This window comes from Cherax quadricarinatus, chromosome 78 (genome assembly GCF_038502225.1).
Source record: "Cherax quadricarinatus isolate ZL_2023a chromosome 78, ASM3850222v1, whole genome shotgun sequence".
In the NCBI taxonomy this organism is placed as follows: Eukaryota; Metazoa; Arthropoda; class Malacostraca; order Decapoda; family Parastacidae; genus Cherax; species Cherax quadricarinatus.
In genome coordinates, this window is record NC_091369.1 from 6,513,264 (window position 1) to 6,530,995 (window position 17,732).

A 17,732-nucleotide genomic window follows, 5' to 3' on the forward strand; every position below is an offset into this window, starting at 1 on the left:
TCCCACCTACCTTGCAAAACCAGCAAATATTAGAGTCTACAAGACTAGAAATTACGCTGGACCTCATCTTCACCACCAACAACGATCTGATACGTAATATAACCGTATCAAAGACAATACACACAGATCACAACATAATAGCGGTACAGACATGTATGCACATGGCTTCTGACCAGCAAAATGTGATCAGTCATGAGGGTGTCTTCACAAAATTCAACTTCAATAACAAAAACATACAATGGGAACATGTCAGCCATGCCCTAAATGAAACAAGATGGGAAGATATCCTAAACAACACAGATCCGAACCTTTGCCTAGAAAAAAATAACTGTGGTTCTTGGGGTCTGCACAAGACACATTCCATTAAGAAAAAGAGAAGATGCAAGCTAGAGAGAGAGAAACTCCCTATACAGACGAAGGCAGAGAATCACAGAGCTACTGAGAGGGACCAACATATCTAAAATACGTAGGGAGGCACAGGTCAGTCAAATAGCAAATATCGAACTTAAGCTGAAGGAATCTTTCAGGAGACACGAATATCAGGAAAAAACTACAAGCCATAAAGGAAACTGAAAAAAATCTTCTCTTATGCCAAATCTAAGGTAAAAACAACAAGTATTGGGCCCTGCTTAGGCGAGATGGGACATACACAGATGACAGCAAAGAAATGAGTGAGATACTAAAGTCCCAATGCTACTCAATGTTCAGTGAGCCGCTGCCCAGATTAAGGCTTGACAATCTAAATGAATTCTTTATGAACGAGACCCAAAATTTGGTCATCTCAAAAAATCTCTTATATTATCCTAACACCACAAGACTTTGAAATGGCAATAAATGACATGCCCATGCACTCTGCCCCAGGCCCAGACTCGTGGAACTCCGTGTTCATCTAGAACTGCAGAAGCCCCTGTCACATGCCTTCAGCATTCTGTGGAGAGAGCATTGATCCAGGGGTCATCCCACACTCACTAAAAGCAACAGACATAGCCCCACTCTACAAAGGTGGCAGTAAAGCAATTGCAAAGAACTACAGACTGATAGCACTAACATCCCACTTCATAAAAATCTTTGAAAGGGTCCTAACAAGCAAGATCAGAAACCACGTAGGTACCCATCAATTTCACAACCCACGGAAACACTGGGTTAGAGCAGGCCGCTTCTGCCTGTCCCAGCTACTGGACCACTATGACAATGTCCTGGATGCTATAGAGGATAAACAAAACGCAGATGTCGTATACACAGACTTTGCAAAAGCCTTCGACAAGTGTGACCACGGTGTAATAGCGCACAAAATTCGTGATAAAGGAATAACAGGAAAAGTTGGTAGATGGATCTGTAACTTCCTAATAGTAAACAGAGTAAAGTCCGAGACAGCTACGGTGAAAAGTTCTGTTCCACAAGGCACAGTACTTGCTCCCATCCTATTCCTCATCCTCATATCTGACATAGAGATGTAAGTCATAGCTCCGTGTCTTCCTTTTTCCTTTGCATATGACACCAGAATTGCCATGACGGTGTCCTTCATCAAAGACACCGCAAGACTCCAAGCGGACATCAACCAAATCTTCAAATGGGTCACTCAAAACAATATGAAGTTCAATGAAGAGAAATTTCAACTACTCAGATATGAAAAACTTTAGGAAATTAAAAACTGTATCAGGGTATACAACAAATTCTAACCATACAATAGAGCAAAAAAGTAATGTGAAGGACCTGGGAGTGATAATGCCAGAGGATCTCGCCTTCAAAGACTGCAACAATGTATCTACCACATACATGCTAGAAAAATGATGAGATGGATAATGAGAACCTTCAAAACTAGGAATGCCAAGCCCATGATGATTCTTCAAATCGCTTGTTCTCTTCAGGCTGGAATACTGCTGTACACTAACTGCCCCCTTCAGGGCAAGCGAAATTACTGACCTGGAGAGTGTACAAAGAACTTTCACGGCACACACAAGTACGATAAGGCACCTAAATCACTGGGAACGGTTGAAGTCCTTTGATTTATATTCCCTGGAATGCAGCCGAGAGATATGATAATGTACACTTGGAAAATCCTAGAGGGATTCTTTATTAACTATATCACTAAGGGTCTGGTCCACGTGAAGCCTCCTTGGTTCTGATAAATTAGACACAACACAAAATAAGTGTCAGGGGCCCAAGACTGTTTAACTGCCTCCCAGCATACATAAGGGGGATTACCAATAGACCTCTGGTTGTCTTTAACAAGGCACTGGACAGGTACCTAATGCCAGTATCTGACGAGCCTGGCTGTGGTTCGTACGTCAGTTCGCGTGCGGCCAGCAGTAACAACCTGGTTGATCTGAACCTGATCCACCACGAGGCCTGATCTCAGACCGGGCCGCGGAGGCGTTGACCCTTGAAACCCTCTCCAGGTATACCTCTTCCTTCACACAAACTATCCCACTCCTCCCTTGAAACAAAATATCCTGCCCCTCCAACACTATCCTATTCCCTCCGCCAAAACCATCCTCCTCCCTTCACAAAAACCATCTTTCCTCTCCCTTCATACAACAGACGTCAAGTCCATTTTTGAGTTTGCAGAACCAGTACAAAACACGCACCTGAAAAAGCACGCTAAAACAAAATGGAGATAGTGCAGAAGTATGCAACAAGGCTTGTTATTGAGCTAAGGGGCATGAGCTACGAGGAGAGGCTAACGGAATTTAATCTAACGGCATAGGACAGAACCATGGTAAACAACATCTAAAATACTCAGGGGAAATGATAAGATAGACAGATATAGGCTATTTGAGAGGCGAGATACGGGGAAACTCGGGGACACAACTGGAAGTTCAAGTCACATAAGATCTTAACCCACAGGGACGTTACGAAGTATTTCTTCATTCTCAGAGTGGTCGGGAAGTGGAATGAATGATCTCGGTGAGGAAGTGGTGGAGGCACACATAGGTTAAGAGCAGGTATGATAAGAGCCCACGAGGCTACGGAGTGAATCTGGAGTGGCAAGAGGCGGGACCAAGATATGAGAATCGACACCTATAGTGTTTGTACTCATTTGGGCCTTGCTGTCCTGGGCCTCGCTGTACTACTGAGTGGTTCAGCGATGGCCAGGACAGTTTTGACTCTTGAACCCCCCCTTCAACATGAAATAAAAGAGGATACATGAAAACAAAATCAAGTACTAAATAAAACTGAGACAATATGAATATTTTATTAACTGATTAAAACTTTTCTTTCTCTCTTATGAGTGAAACCTAGCTTTCCTGCAAGGTTGAAAATGTTGAGCATAGCGAACCCTAGTTTGTATATCTACATAAAATAATTTAAAGGGGAGGACCGGTAAGCTAGCGAAAGGCCTCTGTCAGAAGACCAACAGCTCCACTGGCGAGTCGTCATACAGTATGACTAAGACCCGAGACCCTTGTAGGTTTAGGGCTCCTTTTTGATTATACATGTAATATTAATAATAATAATAAGACCCGCACCAAGAACTATTTGTCCTGTTACTTGACAAATGTTACCTAACCGAACTTAGTGTGTATTAACAATGAAGGTTAGGATATGGAACTACACAAACAACCTCATTTCTATTATGTTTATGCAGATCATTTCATTCTGTTATACATACATAGATGCTATATATATTCAGTTTCTAATATTAATGTCTGAATTTATAAAACTTACAAGCACTTTATTTTAAAAGTTATCTTGAAAACTAGCAGCGGTAATGCGACATTAAATATTAAACCTTCCATACACGAGGTGAGAGTATCTTGTAATAGGTATTTGTCAGTGGCTACCATGCACGTCAGTGGCTACCATGCACCACAGTGGCCACTATGCACCACAGTGGCCACTATGCACCACTGGTCACCATCCATCACAGTGGCCACTATGCACCAGTGGCCACCATCCATCGTAGCACCACTGTGGTCAACATCCACATCACTGCACGATATCTCTCAATCTCTTGCAGGAAGTTGGTCATCGACTGGTCAGCCAAATGCAGTAATCTCTGATAATGCCAAACAGTTTTCTTTTGGCTATTGACTAAAGCTATGAAATTCATGAAATCCAAAATAAATAAATACATAATATATATACACAAAAAATAAGCAACAACCTGTGTAGGTGTTTCCTGATGTGTACCTCGTGTGGTTCAGTTACTGTTTATTCTTGCCTCATGTAACACTACGTTTTTATGACTCGTGTTTTAACCAGTCCAAGGATTTTACAGTGCTCACGAATTAACTTTTGTCACTCTGCACAAGTGTGATTTTCTTAGATCCTGAGAAAAACTCTTTCCTGTCATCGCTATGCAGTATGTGAAGCAAGGGACTGGTAATGCTTTCATCTGTATAAATTACTAAACATAGAAAAAACTGTATAGATACCAGTTAGCCGGACTTGAGTTCTGAAGGTGGGAAGTATATTGCCTGCACTCTGAAGGAGGAGGGTGGAGATATTTGCAGTTTTAAACTGCAGTATCAGTGCCCCTATGGCATGACTGATGGAGAAAGTTTTTTTTTTTTGTGTGTGGGGGAGTGGGTCATTTTACCTCGGTGGAGACGACCGGTTTAATATATCGTTCTTATAATGATGAAAATCTCGTCAGATATAATTTTTACTTTAAAACACATAACAGAGAGCCTTGTATTAGACGTTTCACCCTAAGTGGAGCTTTATCAAGTTTCTCGACCTGTTTTGGGAAAAACGGTATCAAAAATACTTGCTCTCCAACTTGATGTAAATTTCTAGTTTGCTCACTACTAGCGATTTATTACGTTTTGCATATTTTACTACAGTTTCCTTAAATTTATACCAGATTAATAATAGACTAATACACAAATTTGTTGCCTAAAGCAAATGATATATTAAAGTATAACATTATTTACATTTAAAAATAATTTTTTTTTCAGTTGTTTTGATTTATACGTTGAGTTTGTAGTACAAGATATGCAGAGGTAGAGTTGACAGCTGTGACATTACACATTCCAGTGATGAGCTGACACCTAGTGTACCTCATAGCAGGGGAATTAAATATGCATATATCATTTTATAATAAACAATCTACGTACTCCTTCGTCCCTGTAATAATGACCTATGGACAAAAGTACAGGAGTTAAAATCTTTTGATTGTTCATTGTAGTTATCCTGCCTATACATTTTTTTTCATATTTCATTTTGCCTTTCGTATAACGTTATTTCTCCTTTCAGACGTTCCTTAGCTTGACGCTGTAGCCCTTCTGCTCCAGCCACTGATATATAGTCTCGTAGTTGGCATCCATCCAGGCGATGTTATTCTTGATGATCTCTATTTTCTGTTCCACCTTTCTGGAAGCAGACTTGAGCTCCGTCCGGTGTTCGTCCACGAAGGTCATCACCTGACCACAAGATAACCTATGATTAATACTGCTAATATATATATATATATATATATATATATATATATATATATATATATATATATATATATATATATATATATATATGTATATATATATGGATTTTTGAAGGATGAGGTTAATCATAGAATTGATGAGGGAAAAAAGCTGAGTGGTGCGTTGAGGTATATGTGGAGTCAAAAAAGCGTTATCTATGGAGGCAAAGAAGGGAATGTATGAAAGTATAGTAGTACCAACACTCTTATATGGGTGTGAAGCTTGGGTGGTAAATGCAGCAGCGAGGAGACGGTTGGAGGCAGTGGAGATGTCCTGTTTAAGGGCAATGTGTGGTGTAAATATTATGCAGAAAATTCGGAGTGTGGAAATTAGGAAAAGGTGTGGAGTTAATAAAAGTATTAGTCACAGGGCAGAAGAGGGGTTGTTGAGGTGGTTTGGTCATTTAGAGAGAATGGATCAAAGTAGAATGACATGGAAAGCATATAAATCTGTAGGGGAAGGAAGGCGGGGTAGGGGGCGTCCTCGAAAGGGTTGGATAGAGGGGGTATAGGAGGTTTTGTGGGCAAGGGGCTTGGACTTCCAGCAAGCGTGCGTGAGCGTGTTCCATAGGAGTGAATGGAGACAAATGGTACTTGGGACCTGATGATCTGTTGGAGTGTGAGCAGGGTAATATTTAGTGAAGGGATTCAGGGAAACCGGTTATTTTCATATAGTCGGACTTGAGTCCTGGAAATGGGAAGTACAATGCCTGCACTTTAAAGGAGGGGTTTGGGATATTGGCAGTTTGGAGGGATATGTTGTGTATCTTTATATGTGTATGCTTCTAAACTGTTGTATTCTGAGCACCTCTGCAAAAACAATGATAATGTGTGAGTGTGGTGAAAGTGTTGAATGATGATGAAAGTATTTTCTTTTTGGGGATTTTTTTTTTTCGGTCACCCTGCCTCGGTGGGAGACGGCCGACTTGTTGATATATATATATATATATATATATATATATATATATATATATATATATATATATATATATATATATATATATGTCGTGCCTCATATGTAGAACTGGTCAAGTAGCAAGAACTCATTTAAAATTAAGTCCTTTCTAAAAATTTCTCTTATACGTTTAAAGATATAATTTTTTCATTAATGTTAAAGTAAAAATTTTTAATTTTTCTTCAAAAGAATCTTAGAAAACTTACCTAACCTTATTATAACAAGAACAATTTATTTTAGCCTAACCCAACTAAATATATTTTAGATTTGTTTACAATAATTTAATACGAAACAAATACAGTGAAATATATTTTTTTCGGTATGTTCAGAATGATTTTGGTGAAATTATTGCATACACAAATTTTCGCTTGTCATATATGGCAAGATGAGCGTTGCTATTTAAGCCAAGATCGCAAGTTCTGCCTATTCGGCACGACATATATATATATATATATATATATATATATATATATATATATATATATATATATATATATATATAATATATATATATATATATATATATATATATATATATATATATATATATATATATATATATATATATATATATATATATATATATATATATATATATATATATATATATGTCGTGCTGAATATGTAAAACTGGTCAATTAGCAAGAACTCATTTAAAATTAAGTCCTTTCTAAAATTTTCTCTTATACGTTTAAAGATATATTTTTTTCATTAATGTTAATATAAAAAAATTAATTTTGCACCAAAAGAATCTTAGAAAACTTACCTAACCTTATTATAAAAAGAGCAATTTATTTTAGCCTAACCCAACTAAATATATTTTAAATACGTTTACAATAATTTAGTACTAAGCAAACACAATCAAATCTATTTTTTTTCGTTAGGTTCAGAATGATTTTGGCGAAATTATTGCATACACAAATTTTCACTTGTCCTATATAGCAAGATGAGCGTTGCTATTTAAGCCAAGATCGCAAGTTGTGCCGAATAGGCAGAACTTGCGATCTTGGCTTAAATAGCAACGTTCATCTTAAGATAAGATAAGATTTCGTTCGGATTTTTAACCCCGGAGGGTTAGCCACCCAGGATAACCCAAGAAAGTCAGTGCGTCATCGAGGACTGTCTAACTTATTTCCATTGGGGTCCTTAATCTTGTCCCCCAGGATGCGACCCACACCAGTCGACTAACACCCAGGTGCCTATTTGCTGCCATATAGGACAAGTGAAAATTTGTGTATGCAATAATTTCGCCAAAATCATTCTGAACCTAACGAAAAAAATATATTTCATTGTGTTTGTTTAGTATTAAATTATTGTAAACAAATCTAAAATATATTTAGTTGGGTTATGCTAAAATAAATTGTTCTTGTTATAATAAGGTTAGGTAAGTTTTGTAAGATTCTTTTGATGAAAAATTAAATTTTTTTACAATAACATTAATGAAAAAAATATATCTTTAAACGTATAGGAGAAAATGTTAGATAGGATTTATTTTTAATTGAGTTATTGCTAATTGACCAGTTTTACATATTCGGCACGACATATATATATATATATATATATATATATATATATATATATATATATATATATATATATATATATATATATATAATATATATTATTAAAAATATATAGGGAAGTACCACCTCTATGGCTGGAATGGGGACCCTCATCCTCGGAGAAGACAATAAACGTACCTCAGGGAAAACTCAAGGTTCTCCCCGGAACTGTTTGAATATTTTCTTCTACCACCCCCTATATATTTTTTATTCTATCTGAACATTTATTAATAAACAAAATACATTTACAGAAAAAAACATAAACATGAATACAATGGCACAATGTATCAAAGATCATGAATTTCCTCCAGCTCCTCCGAGGCTGGAAGTGAGCCAAGTATGCAGCAAGCATTTCCCCTCTGGATGCCGATGCTGAGGCGCTGGAGCATGAAAGTGGCTGCCCTTGGGTCCCTGGTGGTGTCGATGAGTCTGGAACCCAATTCTTTAATTAAGGAAGCGTGTTTCATTTTTTCCCCATGATCCCAAGGTCTCTGATCCCACTGGGACAAATTGATACTGTTGGCTAATGTCCCTGTACTTGCTGATCTTGTACTCCTCCCTGTGGTCAGCAGCTCCTCCCTGTCACCCCACACTGTGATGGATATAGGTGTCAGCCAGTGTGGACACACAGGTATAGTCCCATGCTAAGAGCTTGCCATTCTTCCAAGGATAGATGGTGATCCCGTCGGGGCGGTTTGCTGGGTTGTGGGTATTGTTTGCTGCAAGTGATCGTGGCTCCCTCTCGGCAGGGCATCCAGCTGTAGCAAGGGTTCTCTTAATGATGTCGTTGACCTCATTGTGTCTTGCATGCCAGCCCTTGGTTTTGGAACAGTTAAGACCATGTAGACCGTATTGGTCTGCTTGTACTTCGCCGCAAATACACATATATTCTGTGAATTGGGGCAGCAAGGCGCAGAGCCACTGCAATACGGAGGGTCTTAGGATCGAGTCGCGTTCCCATTGCCGATATGGGAACTGTTTTGAGGAAGTCCCCAGAGTGAGGTGCACTCACAGCCTGGAGACGGGCAATCTCCCTATCTGATGTTGCAGCCCTGAGCATGTTGGCAAGCACCTTTTCAGCAATTGGGCCATCCCAGCTTGACTGTTTGTGAGCCAGTGCTGCACTAGGGTTTGGTGCTGGAGCAGCAAGAGTCTCCCATTCGGTGATGGCACTGGCATAGCTAGGGTCTTCTATTCCTGCTGAGTCACTGAGGGTGTCAGGAAGAATTTGTCTTATCAACTCGTTTGATGCAATGGAAGAGGATAGGAAAGGTGGTAGAGCAATCTGGGAGGATCTGCGTACTCCTAGCCCTCTAAGCCTGACCGGAAGTGAGGCTTGCAACCACTGTCCATCGTCAAGGGAAAGATTCAATACACTCTCTAGCATGGCCTTCAGGAGAGAATCATATTCCTTGAGTTTTGGACTGCTGAAGACTGGGGAGCATCTCAGAAAATAGGTAAGTTTTGGGATTGACAGGCACCTGGTGAGTAGGTAGAAGGCATCGTGTGTGTCAATGTCTTTCATCCTGCTTTCCATCGTCTGGAGGTCTGAGACTTTTTTTCCTAGGATCAGATCGATGGCATTGGACCCAAGAGGAGCACCGAGGAGAGTGCTATTGGCTGGATCAATGGCTCATGCTCCTGGTAAAACGGCACTAATATTCTGGATCATCTGTTGATTGGTAGAAACTATTTCACATTTGGTGGGGTTTAAAGAAAGGCCCAGGCTTTCTCCCATGTCTTTAATTTTACTGATGTCCTCTAGGAGAGATTCTGTTGTGCCAGCTAGGGTACCGTCGTCCAGGAACCAGATATTGAGCTCGCTGGAGAGTGCCTCCGTGACTTCCTTGATGACCAAACAAAATAGAAAGGGGGCGAGAGGGTCCCCCTGTTGCACGCCCTCACACGAGTCAATTTCATGGTCCCCAAACAATAGTTTGGAAGTCACACTATAACACGATTCTATGAAGGGGTAAAGGGAAGGGAAGTTTCTATAAACTGCTTGGAGAGCAGCATCCCTTCTGACTGAGTTGAAAGCATTGGCAAAGTCCAATTTGACCAAGGCTTTTTCATATGACATGTATTTGATATATACTCGTGCTGCGTGGGCAGCTGCTTCACAGCCCTGTTGAACGCCGAAACCGAGCTGAGTTGGTTTCAGCATTGTAGCAGCCTCTTGACTCACCCTTCTTACTGCAGCCTTGGCGACTAGGCGCCGAAGGGTGTTACCCACTGCAATGGGCCTGATTCCGCCATCCTTTTTCCGGAGGGCACACAATGAGGCACCAAAGAAAAAGGGTCTGATGGCCTCTGGGACACTGCCAGCCAGGCACAGGTTGGAAAATTTGGTGAGTTCAGACAGCAGCCTCTCTGAAACCTCACCAAGTGCTGGATTGAGTATTTGTTTTAAGTGTTGAGGCCTTAAACCGGTGAAACCTCCTGCTGAACCCTGTGGAAATGACATAACAGCTTTATACACATCAGCATCCTGTAAGGTTAGATGTTCTTTGCCTGCTGCAATGTCAGGGAGGTCAATGTTGGTACTGGGAGCCCTGGGTGGATGTTTGTCCTTCAGAGCTTGCGCTGTGCTGACGTCCTTGGGAGCGATGATATCCTCACTGGTTATAAGTCTCAAAGCTCCAATAGTATTACCCTCTTCTATTTTTTTGCTAATTTGGGCTCTGATTTTTGAGGTGTCGGGTGTCCTGTTGTTGGCATTTGCCCGGCGGGTGTTTGTCGCCCTAGGGGGGAGACGGACGAGGTTGTCATCCCTTGGGAATGCATTTATTGCCCTAATAACATGTGTTGCAAGTGACTTGTCCCTCCTTGGTGGGACAGCCAAACAGGCATTGCCAAAAAGCAGCAAGCTGTGCCAGGATCTGTTGTTTGAAGGAGCATCGTTGACTTTCTTCAGAAGGTCAGTGAATTTGCTAGCAGCTTGAGGGCGAGCTGCTTTGGGGATGTGTGTCAGAGTCCTGGTGGATGTTAATTTGATTGCAGATTTGAGGTCCTCTGTAGAGGTGAAGTCACGGTAGCTGTCAGCCCTGTCTGCTGGGGGAGGCTGTTGGTTCTCATTTGGAGCTCTCCTGGAGCCTAGACATCCATTGTGTGCACGGATGTTGCCAGAGAACCAAAACCTAGTCATTGTGGTAGTCTACAAGCCTCCGGATGCAACATCCCAGCAATTCCAGGAACAGCTGTTAAGAATTGACCACTGTCTGGAAAATCTTCCAGCTCCTGCACCCAACATCTTGCTCCTGGGGGATTTCAACTTAAGGCACCTAAAATGGAGGAATATAGCAAATAATATTGTTGCAGTAATAACACCAGGAGGCAGCTCTGATGAAAACTCACACTCACACGAGCTTTTAAATCTCTGCACAAAATTCAATTTAAACCAGCAAATAATAGAGCCTACTAGACTGGAGAATACACTAGACCTCATCTTCACTAACAATGATGATCTGATAAGAAATGTCACCATATCAAAAAAATATACTCAGATCACAACATAATTGAGGTTCAGACATGTATGCGTGGAGCCCCAGACCGACAAAATGAGACTAGTCACGAGGGAGCATTCACCAAATTCAACTTCAATAACAAAAACATAAAGTGGGACCAAGTAAACCAAGTCCTAACCGATATAAGCTGGGAAGATATACTAAGCAACACAGACCCCAACTTATGCCTAGAACAGATTAACTCGGTGGCACTCGATGTATGCACAAGGCTTATTCCTCTAAGAAAAAGGAGGAGTAGATGTAAAATAGAAAGAGACAGGCGCTCCCTTTACAGGCGACGGAAAAGAATAACAGAGCGGCTAAAAGAGGTCAATATATCTGAAATGCGTAGGGAGACACTGGTCAGAGAAATAGCAAGCATCGAACTTAAGCTAAAAGAATCCTTTAGGAGTCAGGAATCGCGGGAAGAACTAAAAGCCATAAATGAAATCGAAAGAAACCCAAAGTATTTCTTCTATGCCAAATCAAAATCGAGAACAACGTCCAGTATTGGGCCCCTACTTAAACAAGATGGGTCCTACACAGATGACAGCAAGGAAATGAGTGAGCTACTCAAGTCCCAATATGACTCAGTTTTTAGCAAGCCGCTAACCAGACTGAAAGTCGAAGATCAAAATGAATTTTTTATGAGAGAGCCACAAAATTTGATTAACACAAGCCTATCCGATGTTATCCTGACGCCAAATGACTTCGAACAGGCGATAAATGACATGCCCATGCACTCTGCCCCAGGGCCAGACTCATGGAACTCTGTGTTCATCAAGAACTGCAAGAAGCCCCTATCACGAGCCTTTTCCATCCTATGGAGAGGGAGCATGGACACGGGGGTCGTCCCTCAGTTACTAAAAACAACAGACATAGCCCCACTCCACAAAGGGGGCAGTAAAGCAACAGCAAAGAACTACAGACCAATAGCACTAACATCCCATATCATAAAAATCTTTGAAAGGGTCCTAAGAAGCAAGATCACCACCCATCTAGAAACCCATCAGTTACACAACCCAGGGCAACATGGGTTTAGAACAGGTCGCTCCTGTCTGTCTCAACTATTGGATCACTACGACAAGGTCCTAAATGCACTAGAAGACAAAAAGAATGCAGATGTAATATATACAGACTTTGCAAAAGCCTTCGACAAGTGTGACCATGGCGTAATAGCGCACAAAATGCGTGCTAAAGGAATAACAGGAAAAGTCGGTCGATGGATCTATAATTTCCTCACTAACAGAACACAGAGAGTAGTCGTCAACAGAGTAAAGTCCGAGGCAGCTACGGTAAAAAGCTCTGTTCCACAAGGCACAGTACTCGCTCCCATCTTGTTCCTCATCCTCATATCCGACATAGACAAGGATGTCAGCCACAGCACCGTGTCTTCCTTTGCAGATGACACCCGAATCTGCATGACAGTGTCTTCCATTGCAGACACTGCAAGGCTCCAGGCAGACATCAACCAAATCTTTCAGTGGGCTGCAGAAAACAATATGAAGTTCAACGATGAGAAATTTCAATTACTCAGATATGGTAAACATGAGGAAATTAAATCATCAGAGTACAAAACAAATTCTGGCCACAAAATAGAGCGAAACACCAACGTCAAAGACCTGGGAGTGATTATGTCGGAGGATCTCACCTTCAAGGACCATAACATTGTACCAATCGCATCTGCTAGAAAAATGACAGGATGGATAATGAGAACCTTCAAAACTAGGGAGGCCAAGCCCATGATGACACTCTTCAGGTCACTTGTTCTATCTAGGCTGGAATATTGCTGCACACTAACAGCACCTTTCAAGGCAGGTGAAATTGCCGACCTAGAAAATGTACAGAGAACTTTCACGGCGCGCATAACGGAGATAAAACACCTCAATTACTGGGAGCGCTTGAGGTTCCTAAACCTGTATTCCCTGGAACGCAGGAGGGAGAGATACATGATTATATACACCTGGAAAATCCTAGAGGGACTAGTACCGAACTTGCACACGAAAATCACTCACTACGAAAGCAAAAGACTTGGCAGACGATGCACCATCCCCCCAATGAAAAGCAGGGGTGTCACTAGCACGTTAAGAGACCATACAATAAGTGTCAGGGGCCCGAGACTGTTCAACTGCCTCCCAGCACACATAAGGGGGATTACCAACAGACCCCTGGCAGTCTTCAAGCTGGCACTGGACAAGCACCTAAAGTCAGTTCCTGATCAGCCGGGCTGTGGCTCGTACGTTGGTTTGCGTGCAGCCAGCAGCAACAGCCTGGTTGATCAGGCGCTGATCCACCAGGAGGCCTGGTCACAGACCGGGCCGCGGGGGCGTTGACCCCCGGAACTCTCTCCAGGTAGATGTGGGATTGAGTGCACATTCCCTGTAGCACACCCGGCAGATACCTCGTGAACGACAGCTTTGGCTCTGTCGTGAAGATTCCTGGGAACCCGCGACTACTTGTGACATCGCTGATATCGTGGGGGTGGGAGGGCGCCAGCTGTGGGGTGACGGGTGAAGGGCAGCATGGATGAATGGGGGATGAGGGTGGGGGAGTAGCGAGCTGCGGAACTTGTAATTGGTGGGGCACTAAACGGCAACACCCTTGGTCAGGAAGTCTATGGGCCTAGGCTGGGATGAGGGGAGGGGATATGGGATGGGGGAGGGGGGAGGGAGTGGCCCTGTGTGTTTAAGACGCACATCACTGACTAACTTTTGCTAATTGTTATACACTTATTGTTCCATTTCTTTTCCCCCTCTACACTGCAACTTGTATCTCAGTGTCCTCTTTAAAACTAAACATCTTTTAAATCCGTTTCAACCTATTTTAATCATTTACCTCACTTTTTGCAATCCTCCTTCATTCACCCTCTCATGTCTTCCAAAGCTATAAAATTACTTAAAAAAAATTTCGTATTTAAATTCTACCTGTTTATGTGCTTAATTACAAACACCTAATCCACACATTCCTTTGTTTCCAAATTTAAATTCATTCTAATTACTGACTTTCCAATAAATTTATTAGTCATAATTCATTCTTGAACTTCACCTGGTGTTATTAATATTTTCCTATTACATAATTTTATACACACTTCTCTTCGACTTCCCTTTGTAAAAATAAATAAAAAACTGAAATTTACAATGACACAAATATAATGCTTCAAAAATCACAGTACTGGAGGGACGAAACTTGTGACCAGTTGTATCTCAGTCACTCATGAGTCATCCCACACGTAGGTTAAACTATATTTAAGATAAGATAAGATAAGATTTCGTTCGGATTTTTAACCCCGGAGGGTTAGCCACCCAGGATAACCCAAGAAAGTCAGTGCGTCATCGAGGACTGTCTAACTTATTTCCATTGGGGTCCTTAATCTTGTCCCCCAGGATGCGACCCACACCAGTCGACTAACACCCAGGTACCTATTTGCTGCTAGGTGAACAGGACAACAGGTGTAAGGAAACGTGTCGGAATGTTTCCACCCGCCGGGAATCGAACCCGGGCCCTCCGTGTGTGAAGCGGGAGCTTTAGCCACCAGGCCACCGGGCCACCAAGCAATCGGTTTACAATCCAGTTGTTGTGGGTCTTAAGTAGGTCCCCACACTTACTTTTCCCCCCAAACACTCACAGTGAGTATGTATAAAGAAAATGTTACCTCCTTGAGTTGCTGCCTAGTGTTGAAGTTAGAGGTTGATGAGGTGATCAAATAAGGTCTTGCCTTTCCTTCGAAGCTGCACGGGAAAATATTAACAAAATAAATTAATACAGATATACTTAGCCTACATTTAGTATCCAACATTATTTAGGAACAGGGACTACAGGTGTACGAAAGTTTCCTATACATCTCCAATCGCTGAAGTTCCAAACATGCTCACGTATTTGTTGGAAACTTTAGCAAATTCACTTACTAGTGAAAGCTTAAACAAGATTGCTTGTGAGTCATGTTTTTGTCACTTTTAGTCCTAAATAACTGTTACTAGTTGCAAGCCTAAACCAAACTGCTTACTATTCATAGATCATCTTCCAGTTGTCTCTGAGGAAGGTCCATGCTAGGGGGCGGCCTATATCATTAAACGCTATTGATCCGAAGACAAGCTCTGAGTCCTGTCTCCTAATGCCACTGTTGGGGTCGAAGGCCATCTCTAAGTACCTGAAATGGGAATCAAATTATATTTTGTCGATGTGGCCAGTTTATAACGCACTCGGTAATGCTCCCATCTACGATTTTAGCTCAAAAGCATACAGACCCATAAAAAGCCTAAGAATTAGGCCCTAGAAGAGTTAACTTCTAGGAATGGAAAAGCAAAGGGAAGAATGATCAACATAAGTTTCAAGAGTACTGTTAATAATTACTGGGAAAAATTTTGAGAAAAGCCAAGTAATCATAACTCATGAAGATAATGCTGTCAAGACAGAGACTACTCAGTAAAGAACAGATCGCATTACTTTGATACAAGGTACTGTATAGCCCTTGTAGGTTTAGCGCTTGTTTTGATTGTAATAATTAGATACAAGGTACGCACCTGGAGAGGAGCCACAGCTGCTTGGTACAGCCCATAGCTCTGAGAAGTCTGTGTTTCTCTGAGGCTACGTTACTCTTGAGGTACTGATTCCAAGCGAAGTCCCATTCCTCTGCTCCACCCGTTGCTAGCGCCTGGCAGTACACCGCAGACTTGAGGCTAGGCGCAATGATTCTGAGACATACGTGAATAAGAAATAAATAGGATCATTTATGTCAACAGAAAAACAACGCCACTTATGTCCAAAGAAAAACATCACCACTTATTTCCACAAAAAAAAAACCCACTGATGTCCACAGAAAAACAGCACTACTAATGACCAAAGAAGAACCATGCAAACATGGTTTTTCTGCGTACGAAGGCAGGTAAAAGTTGTTCTGCATAGTTTGACCTTTGAGATCCTCTTCAGCAGAATAAAATCAGTATATAGTAGTGTTTGAAGAGGTCACTCTCATTTCTCTCTCTTTCTCACACACACACACTTCATTATCACTAATATTTTCTTATTACTTTAAAATACACCATTAAATATAGATCAGATTAGTATAACATTATTAAGCTTTGTCAAAAGTTTATTCATCATTCCTAAAAAAGATTTTGTACAGCTGACTTACGTATTGTTGTCTGGGTTGGTCATCCATTGTCGGTAGAGAGAGAGTACATTGTCCAGACATTGCTTGTGGCGGAGTGAGCAGGCCCAGCTGACAGCCATAGTGCGCTTGTATTGTTCCAACAGGTGGTCATTCACACTGTTGTCCAGCCCTAATGTGTCGTATAACTGCACCACCATCTTCAGCATGTAGTTCTGTGGTGGACAACAAGAAAACTCACTATACCTTAATCCCGAGAATATAGGAATAAATGAATTGCAGAAAGGCTATTGGTCCATGCTGAGCGGTTATTAATTTTGCTCAATTACTCTAAATCCTGTACTGATCCAACCTATGCGTCACACTTCTTATTATATGCACAAATGAAGTTGCCTGGTAAACTGTACTACACAATTGTTTACTCTTTCCGTACCCATGTATACCAATTCGTAAAAGATTTCTCACAGGTAGTGTGTCAGTTATACATAACCTGGTCATCAGCGTGTGTATATATATATATATATATATATATATATATATATATATATATATATATATATATCGTGCTAAATAGGTAAAAACTTACGATTTTGGCTCAAATAGCAAGGCTTTTCCTGCCGAGTAAGGCAAGAGAAAATTTGTAATTATTTTATAAAAATCATTCTGAACCTAACGTAAAAAAAATTTCCCCTGTGTGTTTTATTAAATTATTGTAATCTTTAAATATATTTAGTTTGGGTTGGTTTAAAATTAAATTTCACTTGTTATAATAAGGTTAGGTACAAAATTATTAATTTCTACATTAAGTCCTTTCTAAAATTTTATCTTATACTTTAAAGATATATTTTTCATTAATGTTGATGTAAAAATTTTTAAATTTCCCAAAAAGGAACAAAAACTTACCTCCCCTTTAAATTTAACAAAGCAATTTTTAACCTATTAAAAAAATTTATTATCAATTTTTCAAAAATCATTTCTAAACCCCAACGTAAAAAATTTTCACTTGTGTTTATTAAATTATTGTAACCTTATCTAAAATATAAGTTGGTTGAGCTAAATTAAATTAAAATTTTATAAAAAGGTTATAAAAATTTTTAAATTTTCTACATTAACATAAAGGGAAAAAATCATCATTTAACTTAAAAGAAAATTTAAAAAAAGGACTAAATTTTAAATGAGT

The 17,732-nt window shown here is 40.5% G+C and overlaps 1 protein-coding gene across 1 annotated transcript; it reads right to left on the reverse strand.

Annotated features, from left to right (window-relative positions):
• Window positions 1-3,565: 3,565 nt before the first annotated feature.
• On the reverse strand, window positions 3,566-16,787 carry LOC138855019 (aminopeptidase N-like). Its single transcript, XM_070101624.1, has 5 exons — window positions 16,577-16,787; window positions 15,966-16,136; window positions 15,449-15,592; window positions 15,098-15,173; window positions 3,566-5,369 (listed from the first exon to the last, which is right to left on the reverse strand). The coding sequence occupies exons 1-5, from the start codon at window positions 16,759-16,761 to the stop codon at window positions 5,199-5,201; spliced, it is 747 nt and encodes a 248-aa protein (XP_069957725.1). The 5' UTR covers window positions 16,762-16,787; the 3' UTR covers window positions 3,566-5,198.
• Window positions 16,788-17,732: the final 945 nt, after the last annotated feature.